The sequence below is a fragment of the Triturus cristatus genome, chromosome 2_2 (genome assembly GCF_964204655.1).
Source record: "Triturus cristatus chromosome 2_2, aTriCri1.1, whole genome shotgun sequence".
Lineage (NCBI taxonomy): Eukaryota > Metazoa > Chordata > Amphibia > Caudata > Salamandridae > Triturus > Triturus cristatus.
This window is the reverse complement of record NC_140582.1, coordinates 174,402,850-174,420,870: the sequence shown is the minus strand read 5'-3', so window position 1 is coordinate 174,420,870 and position 18,021 is coordinate 174,402,850. Positions and strand designations below refer to the sequence as shown.

Genomic DNA, 18,021 nt, shown 5'->3' with positions numbered 1-18,021 from the left:
ATTGCGCGTTATCTTTGGTGACAAACAGATCTTACCAAGGGTCTCCCCACTGCTGAAAGACACGTTGCACCACCTCTAAGTGAAGACGCCATTCATGATCCACCAGGCACCGACGGCTGGGTTCGTCCGCTCAGAGAACCTGACAGCTGTTGAACCATCAGGGTCATGCCCGGATGTTCCAGCCATGTCCAAAGACGAAGAGCCTCTTGTCAAAGTGTCCACAACCCCACCCCGTTTGTTGCAGTACTACATAGCAGTGGTGTTGTCTGTGAACACCTGCACTACCTTCCAGTTAGGGTGGGAAGGAATGCCTTCAGTGCCAAGCGAATCGACCCGGAACTCCAACAGGTTGCTATGGAGCACGGACTCCACCTGAGACCAGAATCCTCTGATCACCACCTCTCCCAGGTGGCCGCACCATCCCAAGAGTGAGCAGCGGTCACCACTGTGAGGTCTGGTTGGGTAAGGGAGAGGGATCTGCCTCTGACCCAATCCTGGTTTGTTAACCACCACTGTAGTTGTTGCGCAGTTCCCTCCGTGATCTGGACATAGTCAGAGAGATTACCCTGATGCTGAGCCCACTGTAACTTCAGGTCCCACTGAAGCCACCATATGACACCTGGCATGATCCACCAGCAGGATGCAGGTGAACAGGAGGCCCAGCAGCCTCGGTCATTCTCACCGAAATCCGAGATAGAAGCTGAAACATCGTCATCATAGCCCGAATATTCCAGACTCGCTGCTCGGTAGGATAGACCCAAAACTGCACTGTGTCTAGAACAGCTCTGATGAAAGGGAGCGTCTGAGAGGGAGTCAGGTGTGACTTTGGCACGTTTATAGTGAACCCCAATGAGTGCAGGAGGTCCACCATAGTCTGGAGGTGGGATACAACAGCCTGGGCCGAGCCCGCCTTCAACAGCCAGTCGTTGAAATAGAGGAAAACTGGAACCCTTGAGCTGCGCAGATGAGCTGCGACCAGCGTCATCACTTTTGTGAACGCCCGATGGGCACTGGTAAGGCCAAAGGGGATCACAGAGAACTGAAAATGCTTGTGGCCTACCGTGAACTGCAGGTAGTGCCGGTGGGCTGGCAGGACGGGAATATGGAAATAGGTGTCCTGCAAGTCCAACGCCACCATCCAGTCTCCAGGGTCGAGGGCAGGCAGGACCTGTGCCAACGTACGCATTTTGAACTTCTCATTCCAGAGAAAGCGGTTGAGGGCCCTTAAGTCTAGGATAGGATGTAGGCCTTTTCCCTTCTTGGCCACCAGGAAGTAGCGGGAATAGTAACCACGACCGACTTCTGCCGCAGGGACCATTTTGATAGCTCCCTTAACGGAGAAGCGCCAAATGATCCTCCGACATGCGATCGAGAGATGATGGCATGGAGGGAGGGGTAGACTCGAAGGGGAAGGAGTAGTCCCTTCAGACAATGTGCAAAACCCACCTGTCTGACGTGATGGATTGCCAGTGGGGAAGGTGATGGCGAATCCTGCCACCCACTGGCCACTGATGGGCCTGAAAGGTCAGACTAGGATAGTTTGGAGGCTGCTTCGAGCGGGGAAAAGGGTGGACTGGCCTGCCTGCTGGGGCCCAGAACCCCCAAGGTCGCTGGGTCCCATGTCCACGGCAGATTGCATGGACCGGTGGTCAGATTGAGCGGGACGTGATGGGGTGCCCATTCCATGGCCACAAAAGGGGTGAAAGGCAGAATGTGATGTATGGGAGGATCCCGCGAGGCCTAGGACCTGGCCTTAGCTCGAAAATCCTAGAAGTGCTCCAGCGCACAGTTTGCCTTGTCACCAAAAAGGCGACGGCCATCGAAGGGCATGTACAGCAAGTTTGCTTCAATATCTCATGAAAAACCAGACTTACTCAACCAGGCGTAGCACCAAAGGGCTACCGACGAGGCAATCACTCTGCTTAGGGAGTCAGTGGTATCCAGTCCACATCTGATTGAGAATTTATCTGCATCTCTCCCATCTGCCACTGCCTGGGAGAGAACGGCCCGGGCCTCCTCCGGGCACTGAGGCAGCACTTGTGCAACCGTATACCAGATAGTATGGGGGAATCGGCCCAAGAGGCACGTGGTATTCACAGGCCGCAGTGCTAAGTTGGAGGAAGAGAACATTCGCTTCCCAAGATGTTCCAGCTTCTTGGATTCCCTGTCTGGAGGGGGAGAAGGTAATGTGCCCTTGGCTTGAAAGAAGAACCTTGGACCGCCAAGCTCTTAGGGGAAGAGTGTTGGGTGAGGAAAATGGGATTGCATGGGGCCTGGCGTTGGCGGCGGGCAATCGTACGTTCCACAGGAGCCCCTGTGCTGGGCTTGGACCGAGTGCCTAGAATGACGTCCATGAGGGCTTCACTGAAGGGCAAGAGGGGTTCGGAGGATGATGCCGCTGGTTGAAGCACCTCCGTCAGGAGATCAGTTCTGACTGCCACTGTAGGGAGCTCCAGGCCCAAGGCCTCGGCTGCCTTAAGCACCACCATAGCACAGGACCCTCCCTCCTCCGTAGCCACGGTAGGGGGAGAAAGCATGCCAAGGTCTGGTGAAGTGTCCAGACCACTGGCGTCACCAAATTCTTCTCTCCAATCGGGTTCTTCCAGCTGATCTGCCAAAGCGTCCAGCGACCCCTCCCAGTCCTCATCACCACTATCAGGGTGATAGGGAACACCTGGGATAAACAAGGCAACAAAAGTACCCAGCGGCATCCAAGTCGGCATTGAACGACGTTGGTTCGTATCCATCTCGGGATGGGGTCGGGATAGGCGCCAGGAAAGGTCGAGTAAGTTCGACCGGCACCGATCTGGATCCACGGGGGTCCTCCAGCACCAGGGCAGGAGCCGCTGGTATCGAAGGCTTCCAACCAACTCCGTGAGGCCCGAAGGCGCACCAGTGGAGTCAGGCTGCCCAAAGATTCGAAGGACGTTGGTCCAGGTCCCGCATCTTGTCAGCCAACAATGGGAAGATGGCAAAGAGCAATGATGCTTCTTCGCCTTCTTCTTGTGCTTCGACTTACCAAAGGAGTGCGAAGGCTTGGATGAGGTGTGGTGGCTCTGCGACCAGTCTCAAGACCTTCCCCTAGCGCGGGGCAGACTGATGGGCCTCCAGAAGCTTTTGGGAGCACTTCCACAAAGACTTCAGTTTCATGGCCCAACAGTCGGAGCACGACTTCGGGTCGTGGTCGCACACCAGGCACCAGAGGCACACGAGGTGCCGGTCCGTCACAGACATCAGTTTGTGGCAGACCTCGCAGGGCTTGAAGCCGGTTCAACAATGAGACATCCTTTGCACACCAGGAGTCAAAGACTCAAAAATGAAGTCGACAAAAGTTGTCAGCAAATGACTAAGGGGCAAGCTCTCTCCGGATCTGCGCTAGGCTGGTGCGGGAAAATAAATAACTGAGGTTAGCGTACAGGCGTGGCATCTAAGTAGACACCGCAAAGTCATCCCGGTGACCACGACGACGGACATGGAGTCGACCGACGCCACCTACCAACGCGCAGGGGTACTGCTGAAGAAAAAATTATCCAGATCCAGTCCGACGCCTGGGGGTAATTCTAAGGTAAGGAATATATAACTAATAGTCTCTTTCAGATTATATGTTTTGGAAAATGTATATCAAATAATATATATGTCTCTATGTCTGGTATCATTATGTATATGTGAGCTCAGTGTGGAGATTTTCTTGACTATTTCCTACAGGAGTCTAGTTAATGCAAAGGTGCTCTTGTTTATTCAAACAAACAGATATATTTTTCCAATAAGTACCACTGGTGTATGTGATATGATATAAAGCCCTGGTTCTTGTTGAGTAGGGTTGGCTTTGTGTTCAGAGAAGAAAAACTCTTTACCTCCAAGGATGAATACGTACTCTAAAAACAGAAGTGCTAACACTATGAACATGGGGAGAAGAAGGCAGGCTTCTGGCGGAACAACTGCGGCAGAGGGACACAGAGATGGCCATCCCCACCATCAAGACCAAGTTTGGGTATATTGTTAGCAGCCTATAGGAAATCACAGATGCATTTGCTTCTTATTACCTGGTCCTCTACACCCTTGACACTGTAGCGAACCCGGCTCAGATTGATTCCTTCGTTGGGTCGGTTCATCGGTCCAGCCTCACCAACATGGGTAGAGAGCTGCTCCAGGGTGGGATCACTGAAGAGGAGTTAGCGCAGGCCATCTCTTTTCTCCCCTATAAGGCCCCGGGAAGGACAGCTTCCAGGCCGAATTTTACAAGTGGGCGAAGGCAGAGGTGGTGTATTCCTTCTATGATGCTATCCGGTAGGCTGACCAGATGGGTTTCCTTGGCCTCTTCTCCAACAAGGCCTTTATTAAGGTCCAAGCCTGGGAAGAATCACCTCTTCTGTGGCAGATACCTCCCCATATCCCCATATCCCAAAGGAGACATCAAGTTCTTGGCTGATATTCTGGTGGCCCGCCTCAAACAGGTTATCCCTTCTCTGGTCTGCTATTCTCAAGTGGAATTTGTCCCTGGACAGTTGTCCCAGAACTATATGCGCACACTGCCTCATGCCGTTTGGCTGGCTAAGGACTAAACGGAGAAGGCTCTGGTCCGGTCGTTGGATGCAGAGAAGGCCTTTAACTGGACAGAATGGAACTACCTGTTTGCTGCTCAGCACAAATGTGATCTTGACATGGATTTTATGTCCAGGGTCTGCTGGCTCTATGACTTTCCCTCGAATGAGGTAATTTGTGGCGGTTTTCTTTCAGATCCCATTCTAGTCAGCAGGATAATGCGTCAGAGGTGCTAGCTGTACCCTCTGCTCTTGCTTCTCTCCATGAAACCCCTGGCTGCGGCGCTACGCCAGTCTCAGCGGACAGTGGGGATTCCAAATCCGGAGGGCCCCTCGATGCTCTACCTCTATGCATACGACATTTTGCTTATGCTCTCGGACCGCTCCACCTCAATCCTGGCGTTGCCAGAGACCATTGCTGCTTTAGGTAAGAGCAAGACCATGCCGATCTCAAGGGTGACCACCCAAGCTGCCATAGCTGGCTACCTGATTAAGTAAGTGGAAGGCTTACCATCTTAAGTATTTGGGTGTATATGTCTGGAGCGAATAGTGGTGGACAATTTAGAGCCTCTCGGAGCGGATGCCGCTTGACTTTGAGAAGTGGACACACATTAACCTGTTACGTCGGGGACAGAAGCAGGCTATGAAGATAGTGACTCTCCAGCGCATTTACCTATGGGCGGGGCATGCTCCCTCTGCAGATGCCCCATAAGGTCGTGTGGCAGGTTGACAGGAGTATTAAATCCTTTAACTGGGGGTCGATGAGGACCAGCCTAGCCATTGGGAAACTGGTCGCTCATTGATCCTGCGGTGACCTCTGCCTCGCCTTTGTTGAGCACTTTTGTATAGCCATGGCCTTTTATTTGGTGAAAATGGCCTGTGAGAAGCTGGCTTGGTATTTGGTGTACACTTCTGTAAGTGGGCACCTTGCACCAATACAGACAACCCTTAGGGTGATTTTAGTGGTCTTAGACAACCTTAGTAAGCTCTGGCAGCTGTGGAGTGTAGCCTTCAGGCTTAGTCCAGAAGGAATGTAAAGCAGCTTGTTTTACCAGAACATAATTTCATAGGTTTAGATTAAGTGAAAAAGAACCACACAGTGTATTTATAAAAATATGTATTTATTATAAGACACTGACTAACATATACAAATATCTCCTAGCCAGAGATATACACAATGCACACAATACTTTTCATTAGAAACAGGTAAGTAGCACGAAATACAAAGTGGTCACCATATACTAAAATAGTGGTATGCGAACAACGACTCGAGTCAAGACTATACCCAGAAAGACGTAGAAGTGCCAGGAACCCAAGGAACCACCTAAGTTAAGTAACCAGGAACCCCACAGAGGCCGTGTGCACACGACTGCAGGCTCAATGCAAGTTAATAGGTAAGTCGAGGTTGCAATTTTAAAGAAAGACCCTTCCCAGTGGACCCTGTAGAAACCCTGTGGAAGACAGAAGGTTGGAGAGCCACCCCACCTGTGGATACTCTATGAACCAGGATACTTACACCAGGGAAGCCTGATGCATTGGTGTGAAGTGGCGTCGGAAACCACAGTTGAACCCAATGGAGGACTTCAAGAAGATGGCGATGCTGGCGAAGGGGGAAGTGTCCGGTGGAACCCAAAGGTGGAGTCAAGATGTGAAGAACCTGCAAGCAGAGGGGACAGAGTCTATGCCACTCAGGAGAGACCAGGAGGCACGAAAGACGAATGCCCACCAATGTCGGGTGTTGCAGGGAAGCTGGTGGTGACCTTGAAACTGCAGCTGTGTGGACCAGGCGACGCTGAGGACGACCAGGAGTGATATGAGCTGTCCGACATCGGATGTCGAGAGCAGAGGGGTCGGCGTCCGGCAAGAGCACCAACAAAACTTGGCAACTGCAACCAACGTGGAAGTGGAAAAAGGTGCAATGTCGGGACCAGCAAGGTCCAAGGGACTCACCACAAGCAGGGGAGTCAGGGCAGGCACAAGCAATCAGGGGGGCACAAAGAATACGAAGATGACCCTCAAGATGACCCACAGGCTGGCGGCACTGGAGTCACAAGAGGACCTCGAGCAGCTCACCAAAGATGCAAGCCCACGGTGCAAGAAGAAGGGGTGAAGATTAAGATCTTTGTCACTGGAGATGCTTGATGTTGGGGCTACTTGGAGCCCGAAGATCTTGGTGGAAGGAAGCCAACAAGCTTTTGCAACTGCAAGTCGACGCAGTGCACAGGCGTTCGGTTCCAGCAGCTCCGACGAGGGATACTGGCCCGAAACTTGGTGAGAGGACAGGGCAGGCCTCGAGGGATGAGACGAACCGCCACCTGTGTTGCTGAGCCTGTCGGAGTCTGTGGGAGCCCAGGATCAGCAGACAGGTCAGCTTAGTTGCGGTGCCTGCAGATTCAGGGAAGTGACTCCTTCACTTCTTAGGGAGATTCATTTAGGTGTCTTGGATATCCACAGGCCTTGGAAGGTTTGTGTATGGTGCACAGGCATGGACGTTGCAGCAGACTAGCTGGGCGACAAAATCAGGAGCAGCAGGAGTTTTCCCGGTTGCAGCCTTGATGCCCTGAGCGAAGTCAAGAGTGTCCAGATCATTGAAGAAGTGGTGTCAGAATTGTATCTTGTCCCACAACGACTCTAGGGACCCACCCTCAGGTAAGCCCTTAAATACCCTAAGGAAAGGGTTGGGACGATACAGGGGTCCCTCCCTAAGGAGGAGCTGGAAAAGGGGGAGGATACTCCCCTGTCCTTTGTCCAGGTTCACACCAGAGTGGGAGCCAATGGCTCCCTGAACTGGTTTGAACTGGACTATGCATGGAGGGCACCAAGTGTGCACTGCACGCAGACTATGTGGCGCAGGCAAGCGCTCCCACCCTGCCCCGATACACTAAATCCTGTCTGGAAAGAGATCACACCTCCCTGTGACAGGATACCTTTAGTTCTGCCTTCCTCTGCCTGAGCTTGGCTCAGCAGCGGGAGGGCAGAAACGTGTCTCTGGTTGGCAGCAGCCCTAGCTTGCTGTCCGGGTCTGGAAGCCTGGTACCGGGAGCACCAAGGGCCTCCCAGAAAAGCTTTACGGTGCATGGAATCATACCTCCACACCGTTTACGGTGTGGGAGTATGATTCCACAATGTTGGATACCAAATATGATGGGGTTCGTTACAGCTAGTTTTGAGATGGTCATCGCAACCATGGAGAATGGACTCCATGGTCTGTAGGGGTGTCCTGCTCATGCAGGGGCACCCTCCCACTTGGAACCAAGCACCCTGCCTTCAGGATTGTAAGACCTGCCTTAGGGGTGGCTTATAGGTTTTAAGTGTAGTGACCCTAGATATAGATACCTATATCTTTCCTAAGTGGTGCTAGCACCAGCTTACACAGGCTGCAATGGCAGGCCTGTAGTTGCAAATTGAGTGGTCTCCCATGGGTGGCATAAGGCATGCTTCAGCCCATGGGAGACAACTGATGTACCTATGCCCTGGGTACCTTAGTACTATATACTAGGGACTGATAAGGGTATACCAGTGTCCAATCTGGGATGTACCCAAGTACTTACCAAACCAATTTCAGGGGAGAATGCACAGAGACTGGGGTCCTGATTAGCCGAATCCCAGTCAGATTCGTCAGAAAAAGTATTCTATCAAGCAAAAAGAGGGGGTAACCATGAAAGTAGATCCTACTTTCCTACATGGCCTATATGCACCTTCACATTAGGAAGCCTTCAATGTGGGTCGCGATAGAGAAAAGTATCCTGGGCAGCCCCATGGGGCTGTGCGCCCTGTATATGCCAGATTCCACCGGGCCGATTAATTCCTTAATCCAAGCCATGTGCAGGACGTGGCCACTGGCTTATAGACTCTTCTTGTCGGATGCTCCTCTTCATTAAAAGGCGTCCATTTGGTGCAACACCAGTATTCGCATCGGGAATAAGTGCTAAACTGAGGCCGTGGCGTGAGGCAGGGATCCACACTCTAGATCACCTGATCTCCCAGGGAGCACTCAAGACTTGCAATGATTCTGGAAGAATTTTGCCTCCTCCTCAGCCAGCAGTGAAGGTATACGCAACTATGCTGCTGTCTCACTCACAGATTGGGCCTGCAGCCGTGGGTAATCTCCTTCTCTTAGGGGCTTACTCATCTCAATCCCTGAGAGTAGTTTAAGGGCCTGATGCCCGGCATGTATAATCTACTGATCCGCCACTTTTATTCCATGCCACATGCTGCGCGTATGCTTGAGAGGTGGCAGCGCGGCCTCCAGGTGAAGTACGAGGTGGAAGACTGGGCAGAGATCCTGGAAGGCCTTAGCCAAGGTGCGTGAGAGGACCGGATGATGTTCTGCCTCTTTAAAATCCTGCAGGAGTGGCACTGGACAAAGTCAAGGCTCAGGTCAGCGGGGCTGCTGCCTCACGCCTCTTGCTGGATGTGTGGGCATGTCCACTGCGACATTGTCCACGTACTCAACTGTCACAACATCCACACCTTCTGGGATACAATAGTGTCCACGTTTAAGGGGATGATGCCTCTCTCCACCCTGTTGCTGTGTCGCCTGATTCAGGTTCACGACTCGGTGGATCCCCCTAAGCTCTCCCATCATGACCGTAAACTACTCACCACTGCTCTAACGAGAGCCAAGCTCTGCATTTTGTGTCAATGGTGCTCCGTGTAGTTGCAGTCATATGAAGAGTAGCTTATTGAGATGCTTAAAACCGTCTTTTATGAGAGGATCATTTATAATTTGCAGGCTAATGCCAACAAATGTATCCTCAGATAGTCTCCCGTCTTGTGGGAGGGTCACTGACATGTGTCTGATGTAGGGGCGTGGGCCACGGCTTGCTGCTTCCCTTCTCTCCCCACCTCAGTTGCGTCAGATGTGGAAATGTGTAATATTTTACTTAGCATAAGAGACATCCATTTTGACTGTGGTGTCCATTTAGTTTCCTTCGTAATTCTTCCATCCTCTGCTGCTGTTCTTTTTCACTCCGCTTGTGTTATCTATTTTAGTCGACTTCCTGACTCAGCTAAAGCAATGTACATGCTGGGGGTTTGTAGCTGCCATTGCACCTGGTCTCAGATGTTAACTGTCGACCATTTACTGCTGCCATACGCCTTTCTGCTCCCCCTCCCACTTTGCCGAACAAGTGGTTATTCATCTGCCCTCGTTTGCTGATAGCTATTTCTAAAACTGTTCTTTCCATTTCTGTTCACATGCTTGCATTGCAGAAAATCGGTATAAAGGGACTATGGTTTGTGAATTCATTGTACTACCTCCTGCAGCACTTGAGAGTGTTGTGTGGATGTGGTCCCACTCAAGAGTGATTAATAAACTTGTTATTCATTCCAACTATAGTGTCGATCTCTATTTTGTTGGTCTTTGGACCCGTGGACAAGAGGGTGACCCTGCACCAGTGTGCCCACTTTTAGGCACATTTCCACAGTTGGGGCCCACGCGTGGGACTCCATCTGAGATGCAGCCGTATGAAGGAGTGGTCTTGATGGAGAATCTAAATATTACTGAGGATGCGCACTGCAGGAGGAGACCCTTGCCGACGAGATGAACGTACCTGAGGAGAAGAAATCGAATGCTGAAAAAATCTGTAGCAAATACACGTTTGTTACTGGACTAACTTCGACTGCTGTTATCATTGCTACGATAATGTGGGTTGTGGAGGAAGTAGCTCCGGCTCGAAACATACTGACTGCTACTACTCCTGTCCCCACTGAACATTATTATTTCACTCTTCCCTATCATGAGAAGAAGCACAGAATGTTGCATCTCAATAACACTTTCATACAAATGTTGCATCATAGTCATAATGCTACGAACACTACCAACTGCTGGGTATGTGGAATGATGCCAGCTCATCAGAAGAAGGGAGGAACGCCTTTCATTCCCTTGCCATTCTCACCTCATGGCTCCTGTAGAGCCTGGTTCGCACTGTTGTGGGCCATTGCTAATATTAGTCTAGCTGATGTAGGAGGACTTAATGCAACACTTAATAAAGTTTGTTACCCCGATGAGAAAGGGAACCCACAAGCCAAAGGAACTGTATGGGAAATGGAGGAGTATCGCAAAGGAAATTCCTCCACACGTTATGTTTTCCCCAACACTCAAATGGCCAAGGGTAACGGGCCTTCTGTTATCGCTGTTACTACGTATCGCGACGGTGTACCAACGGAGAGAACGGGGCCCTTTTCCCTGAGCTGTTGCCAGTTCGAGGAGTGGCCGCTTATCCCCAAGTTTGGGTATAATCCGACAAGAATACATAGGATTACTGGTTTTGTATCACTATCTCTTTTTTTCTTTATTTTTCACTCTTCCAGAGCAGCAGAATTTCAACCTATTGGTCCTGATGAAAGCCTAGATACTAAATTGAGATCGCTTAGGCTGAAACATATTGAAATCATTATGATATCGAGCAGTTTAAATATATACTGCTCACTGCATTGGTTTTAACTCTACCAGTGTAAGCAAGCTAATAAAGAATCTTTTTGCCCCCAGTAGGTAGTTATAACTTCACCACTATTTTGGAGCACCTTTCACTTGCGCTGCATCCTCACTACAATATCATCCGTCTGTGGGATTTTAGTATCCTCGCGAAATATTTCAAAAACATCCCTGATCTCCTTCCTCACATTGAGGAGGTTGTAGCACTCAATGGCACTAGGTTTTCCTATTGGGAGGAGAAACCCATATGATGAAGCATGACACCTATGGTGTGTTAGGTTATTCGTCCATTAAGGGATCTCTCCTTAGAGGAGATTTTGTGAGACTCATCCGTTATCTGTTGATTTCTTGCATACTTGCACAGACCCGAGGATTTTTGTGTGTTACTACTGTACTTAAATATGGGATTTTTTTTCCTTGCAGGTCTATAAACCTTTTCCCATGGACCCTCTTCTCCCTTCTTTGTGTTATGACCATTTACTGCTGCCATAAACATTTCTGCTCCCCCTCCTACTTTGCTGACCAAGTGGTTATTCATCTGCCCTTGTTTGCTGATAGCTATTTCTAAAACTGTTCTTTCCATTTCTGTTCACATGCTTACATTGCAGAAAACCGGTATAAAAGGGACGATGATTTGTGAATTCAGTGTACTACCTCCTGCAGCACTTGAGAGTGTTGTGTGAACGTGGTCCCACTCATGAGTGAATAATAAACTTGTTATTTATTCAAACTCCAGTGCTGATCCCTATTTTGTTGGTCTTTGGACCCGTGGACAAGAGGGTGACCCTGCACCAGTGTGCCCACTTTTAGGCACTTTTCCAAACGGAGGAACGATAGCTGGGCGGTCTCCTCAGTCTTGTCTTGTCGTTGAAGACCTTTTCTCCTTGACTCCCAGGTGCGCTCACTTGTGGGTTATCATGCCATCCCTCAGCAATACCCTCCATTCTCCCTGTGGACTCCTTTCACTCCCTTCCCACCATCTACTGTGCTGTCTCTCTCCACCCATCACTTCCCTTCAGTCCCTAGTCTTGAGGTTCCCTTCTTACTTCCCCGCTGCCCCTCTCCCCTCCCACTTCGGCCCCTCACCTCTCTGCTCCTGGGCTGGTATCTTCAGTTCCATCCCCACCGCCCCCGGACTCTATCCTTTGTGTTTTTTTTGCCGTCTAGGCTCCCAGCGGGCAACTGTGGTGATCAGTTTGTGTGGTTGAGCCTCCTTGAGCCTTTCCCCTTGTGAGATCCCCAAATGGCGATTAGGAAATAGGTATTCCTAATGTATGAAACTCTTTGGTGTTTTATTAGCAATTCCTAGTGGGTCGCAATTAGATCTACCTTATGCATATTAATGAAGTAGGTCGCAATTTGTGACCCACGTCGATTCGCTGCCATTACAGGGGTCGTGACCTGCTGGGGTCAGCAGACCACCATGTCTGTGATTGCTTTTAAATAGAAAAAAACGGGATACGTTAACGTTTAGGTTTCAAATTTTAAGAGTGGACAGTGGCCTGTGGGACCACTGCCTGCTCTTAAAAAATGAATTTTTTAACATTCCCTTTGCAAATGTGTTACCACCACTTTTAAAATGGTGGTAAAGTAATACGGGTTTGCGACCGGACTATAGTAGCAAGACAGTAATATATACCATACTGATTCGGTATTTGGAAGGGAAGTCCAAAACAGGCCCCTTCCAAATAACAAATTGCAAATGCAAATTGCGATTTGGTAACAAGTTACCATATCACACTTTGTAAATCCGAAAAAACATCTTTCCGGTAATAAATGCTTTGTACAACTGGACCTCAGTTGGATAAATACATTTGGAAAGTTTAATCTTTAGAAAAACTTTCCACAAAAGATAAAATGCTATAACATGCAGTCAAATGCCCTTAAAGAGGAACTTTAAAGCAAAGCTATTTCAAATAAGGCAGTGATTAAATCCGTATGATCAACTGTTGATCTCCTACAACAAAGCCATAGTGACCCCTTGAAACTAAGTCAATGATCACAATAGTTAATCTGTTGGCTAGACATTTTGCAAAGATCTTAAGATCCGCAATTAGTAAAGATACTGGGCTTTAGCACACAACTGGTGTCTTGATTTACAGCAATATTAGCACTAAGCCATGACACTGTAACAGACTAATGGCAACCAGAATAATAAATAAAAATAGGTGAGGTCTGGTCTGCAAATTCTCAATAAGATCCAGCCAGTACCCCATCATCTCTTGTCGCCTTAAGGGCAGGAGCTTCATGGTTATCTTTAAATCTACCAAAATTTCTTCTTGAAGAAACAGTATGGGTGGTATCATGCACAATAAGGTTGTTAAAGATAACTGAGGGATATTCATCAATCTCACTTGCCCTTTGCTTTGATAGTCTTCACTGTATAGTTCAGGGAAACGCTGCACAACAACTTCCCTGGTTTAATTTGAATCAATTTGTAAGAACCCACAAGTTCATCCTGGATACTCAGGATTCAACTCGGTACCTCTATACCTTAGCGAAAAGTGACCTTATACATTCCGAATTCAGGTTGTTTTCATATGTTACCATATTTGAAGGCCAGTGGTTCTGTCATACCTTTTCTCTAAGATGGTCTGCGTTTGGATCCTAAGAGTTATTTCACTGTGTTATGAGATGAGTGCCCAGAGCCTTAAATTAAAATATGTTGTTCATGAAGTAGTGTTGAAGTTACCATATAACTGCCCTCCATCTTCCATTTCTTTTTTTAAATCTTTAATGATGAAGCTCATATACACCATTGGAATAAGGCCTTTAAAGGATCCCAATCAACATAAATGTGATTGCTATTCAAATCTGTTATCTTTAAATAATTACATTTCCAAACAGAAATATCTGAAGCCTTCATTTTTAACAGCATTCTATCAAGAGTTAATCTTTCAGACTTTATGGACACCAAGCTCACGGCACCATGATGGAAGAATGGAATGGCACCATGATGGAAGAATGGAATTGCGGTAATGATAACTTGATAAACTTCAGAGGAATTTGCCAAAGCAATATCCTGTGATACTACAAACAAAATCGATTCCAGCCAACTAAGGATTGCAAAAATACTGGACATCAAACAGATAAGAGGTATATGTTATAGGATTATGCTCAGGGTTTAACATTTGCTAAGTGATAAAGTGATAAAGAAGACAGCCCTGGGAGAGGAAGAAGTTTTTACATAGCTGGACTGGATATAATATTGACATTGAATAAGGGACCGAGTCCACACATATCATCGAAATATGTTGGCCTAATTCCTAGCTAGCTCACAGTGCCCCATCTGGATTCCTAACCTTACCAGGGTTCCAGATGATATCTGCAACCTCGAACATGGCCACTCTAATTACACAAGGAAATCGTGGATACAGATCTATCTTTTTGTCGGTTACTTTTGCATGCCTAAAGTAGACACAAGGAAGATACGAAATGGCATTTTCAAACATTTATTGAAACAATCACATTCTTATATAAAAAATGTGAGCTGCAATTAGTAGGATGAAACAAAGCATTGTAACAAGCATTACAAGAATGGTGAAAAGATACTTAATAGTTCAACCACTATAATATTATTAGGTTATTATAGAATTATACTTTTACTCCCATCTAATACTACCTACACTAATGAGAGGATGGCGGGAGTACCCTGTGCCGGATCCATTGGGACAACCTAACCCCTCCCCCATACCTGTGTATGATATATCAGGAGCCCTATCTGGTGTAGAGCAGGGTATCGTCCTTTGCAGGATGAAGGTTAGCATCAGCAGGATTGCATCTCAGTCACAGTGCACAGCATTCCAGGATGATCCCAGCAGAAGTGCTCTTCTACCGAAATGTGACAAAAAAGCAGTTTATATAATCGCACTGTGTCAAAGGTGCAGAGCTGATGTGATTGTTTGTCTGAAGCCTTAGAGCTGTGTTTAACCGGACAACCAAATGCAAGGGCATTGAGTTCAATGTTCCTAACCTTGGACAGAGTGTACAGACAACCTGATAATATGCCTACTAGAAAATGTACTGCGTGCAGAATTATTTCTAGGTATATATTATCATGTAAGTGCAAAGCATGTAAAAAGTCACCATTAGAAAAATATGTCAAGTTAAAATGTATTTTAAAAGGGAGACTAAGCGTGGGCCCGGTTGTACCTTACAACAGTCCCACTGAACGTCTGCAATGTTACCTGTGTGCGCCTTTTGTGTTTCACTTCCCCCCCCCTGACATTCTTCTTATTCAAGGTCGACAACGGTCTTCTCGAAGTTGGACCCTTCTCCTTGCAACATCTCAAACGTTTTGGGGATTTTTCGTCATCACTGAACAGACCAAGTTTCTCAGAAAGAGGGTCGCTTCTTCTGTGCCTGTATCATGACGTGATGCACCCACATCTGCTTTTTTCTAACCTTGAACATCTTAGGTTGAAATTCGGCACAAGCCTTGCAAACTTCAGTGCTGTGGTATTTCAGCAGTAAGAGACTGCAAACTTTGTGGGCAAACCTGTGGTGGCATGTGGAGCGGTGCTTCCGCAAGGCCAAACTTCTTTTCTTGGTGTTCTTAGGGGCTTTGACTGTTTCCTCAACATGCTTTGTCAATGGAGTCTATAGTTTTTTTGGTTGCTTGCTCGTTCTTCTGTTACCACCTTCTTTCAATCCCACTTCAACAGTCCTGGAGCTTAGGCCTTTGCATCCTGACCCAATGGCGAAAAAAAAAATCTAAAGATGGACATCATGCTGAGGTGTGCAAATGTGACATCCCAGCAAGCAGGGCAGGACTTCAAATAGCGATTGACAATTCCCAGAGAGATATTGGGTAACAAACATTTTTTTTTTAAAAAGGACTAGTGGAAAGACAATTCGGCACCCAAACACTAGAGGGCAGAATGTGATTCCAAATAAAATTCACGCTGCAAAACATTTCTTCTGCATCCCCAGAGTCATTAGGGCAGGGCTGTTTAAACAAAGATTTGTAAAGAGATATTCAAAAGCCATCAAAATAAACCTACACCATCTTAAATGTTTCCATCAAATCTCTTCTTGCACTCCCATGACTCAACAGATGCACCAAAGAATGTATTCCAAACGCAAAATTTAATTCAGATCTCAATCTTCTTACACTGTACTCCGCCTCATCCGCCACAACCCACTACCCAATAACAAGCTGTTAGTGCCAGTGACGGAGTACAATTGGAATTTCACAGTTTGAACAGGTTATTGCTGTATCATACTCTAACAATTAGGCTAAACAATACATAACTAAGAGTGGTACAAGAGGCAAATAATGTGCAAAATAGAGTTTGGGTAATTACCTGTAATAATTCTTCTTTAGTTTTTTGTGGAAAGATTTCCTGCAGTTTTTTAAGGTTGTCTTCAATGCCAAGGGTTTCTTGCGATGAAGACTGGGCAGCACCATTGACAGGATCAGATTCAACTGTAGGCTTCTCCTCTTTAGTATTTTTAGGGATACAGTTGGCATCACCATTTCTATTTAAAATACATTTTAAATAATTAAAGATCAAGTGACTATTTAAAACATTTTTTCAATTTAATCAACTTTACTCGGTCCTCGGACCATAAAAGTGCAAATGCATACAGTTAAAAAAAAAAATATATAAAAGGTGCCTACAATAGAGCATTAAAATTCTGTTGTAAAACAAACTCTGGGGAAACGGAACTGTAGAATTAAAAAAAAAATATTATATATATATATATATATATATATATATATATATATATATATATATATATATATATATATATATATATATATATATATATATATATATACACATATTGATTGTTAAAACTCCTAAAACCGAGGACTTATATCAGACAAAGCTCCACAACATGGCCCACCAAAATGTCACAATAATAAAAAGTTCCACAATTGGTCAATACAGGTTGTGGGTCACTATTGCACACATGATGTCTGGCATATAAAAAAAGAGGACATTAAGATTGATTTAAAAAAGTAATAAACCAATATCAAATCAAATTCACATTATTCGGTTTTTGCATAAAACCATAAAAGTAATCTAAAACAATACATTATAAAGAAAAATAGCAGGATTGGCAGCTTTAAAAAACACATTATACAGTACATGTTTGAGAACGATTGAATAAAATGGGGATGGATGCAGAGTTTTTAAAAGAAGAGAAAAACACGGTAAGCCTAGCTAAGCAAAATGGTCTACTGTCATACATGTTAAAGCACGTAGCAGTCACTGAGAGACATATTCGAATTAATCGCAGCAGGCTGTAAGCCTCACTGCTGATTTAAAAAAGTTAAGAACATGGAAAACAGTGTTGTCAGATAAAAATTGTAGAAATATAAAAGCTAGTCGCACCTGCCTGAAATTCAATGGTTTCAAAATTGGGATACTAACATTTCTTTGGGAATCTTGTAAAAGTTACAAAACATAATAAAATTAAGCATGTCCTGTGGAGACTTACCGTCGCAACCAAAAGACTCTAAGCTCTGACCTTTTTTACACCCACGTGGCTGTGCCAACAGAAGGTGGAAGAGATCAAATCGGAAGCTAGTTAGTAAAAAATCGTCATGAGCACTAAAGGGCTCTAAGAGATGAGGCTCAGTAGATTGAACAGATTTCAAAACAACAAACTTGCAAACAGTAGGCTTCCTCAGCTCGCACCCCTCCCTTTCAGCGGTCCTCAAATTACAAATTAAGGAAAGGCTTCTTTACCCAGCCCAGGTCTTTCTTGTGCACAAGTTCTGGGTTGGAGAAAAGTTCTGCACTTCCCAGCCCGTGATATAATGAGCATAATCAAGGCCTATACAATCCTTTAAAATTGATTTACTTAGGGTGGGACCCTGGGGCAACCATAGCCTCAACCACAATCTGAGGGGTCGAAGGGACAACCGATCCGAGAGATAGGGAACTCCCAGCTCTTCATGAACCATGAATCTTGAAGTACCCTGAGGAACACATAAAAGGCGTTTCAAAAAGTTGTTTTCGAACACTTGCAATTCCTCCGTGGTGATAAGGCTCCAAATTTCACTGTCATAGGAGACCTTGCCTGATA

The 18,021-nt window shown here is 46.5% G+C and overlaps 1 protein-coding gene across 3 annotated transcripts in view; it reads right to left on the bottom strand.

The window, feature by feature from the left end:
• Window positions 1-18,021, bottom strand: part of SMARCAD1 (SNF2 related chromatin remodeling ATPase with DExD box 1) — a 683,175-nt gene that overhangs the window by 517,276 nt on the left and 147,878 nt on the right. For all 3 annotated transcript variants that reach the window (XM_085641145.1, XM_085641146.1, XM_085641147.1), the window contains one exon: window positions 16,287-16,461. In XM_085641145.1, the coding sequence (XP_085497271.1) occupies window positions 16,287-16,461 (175 nt within the window). The remainder of the gene's footprint in view (window positions 1-16,286; window positions 16,462-18,021) is intronic.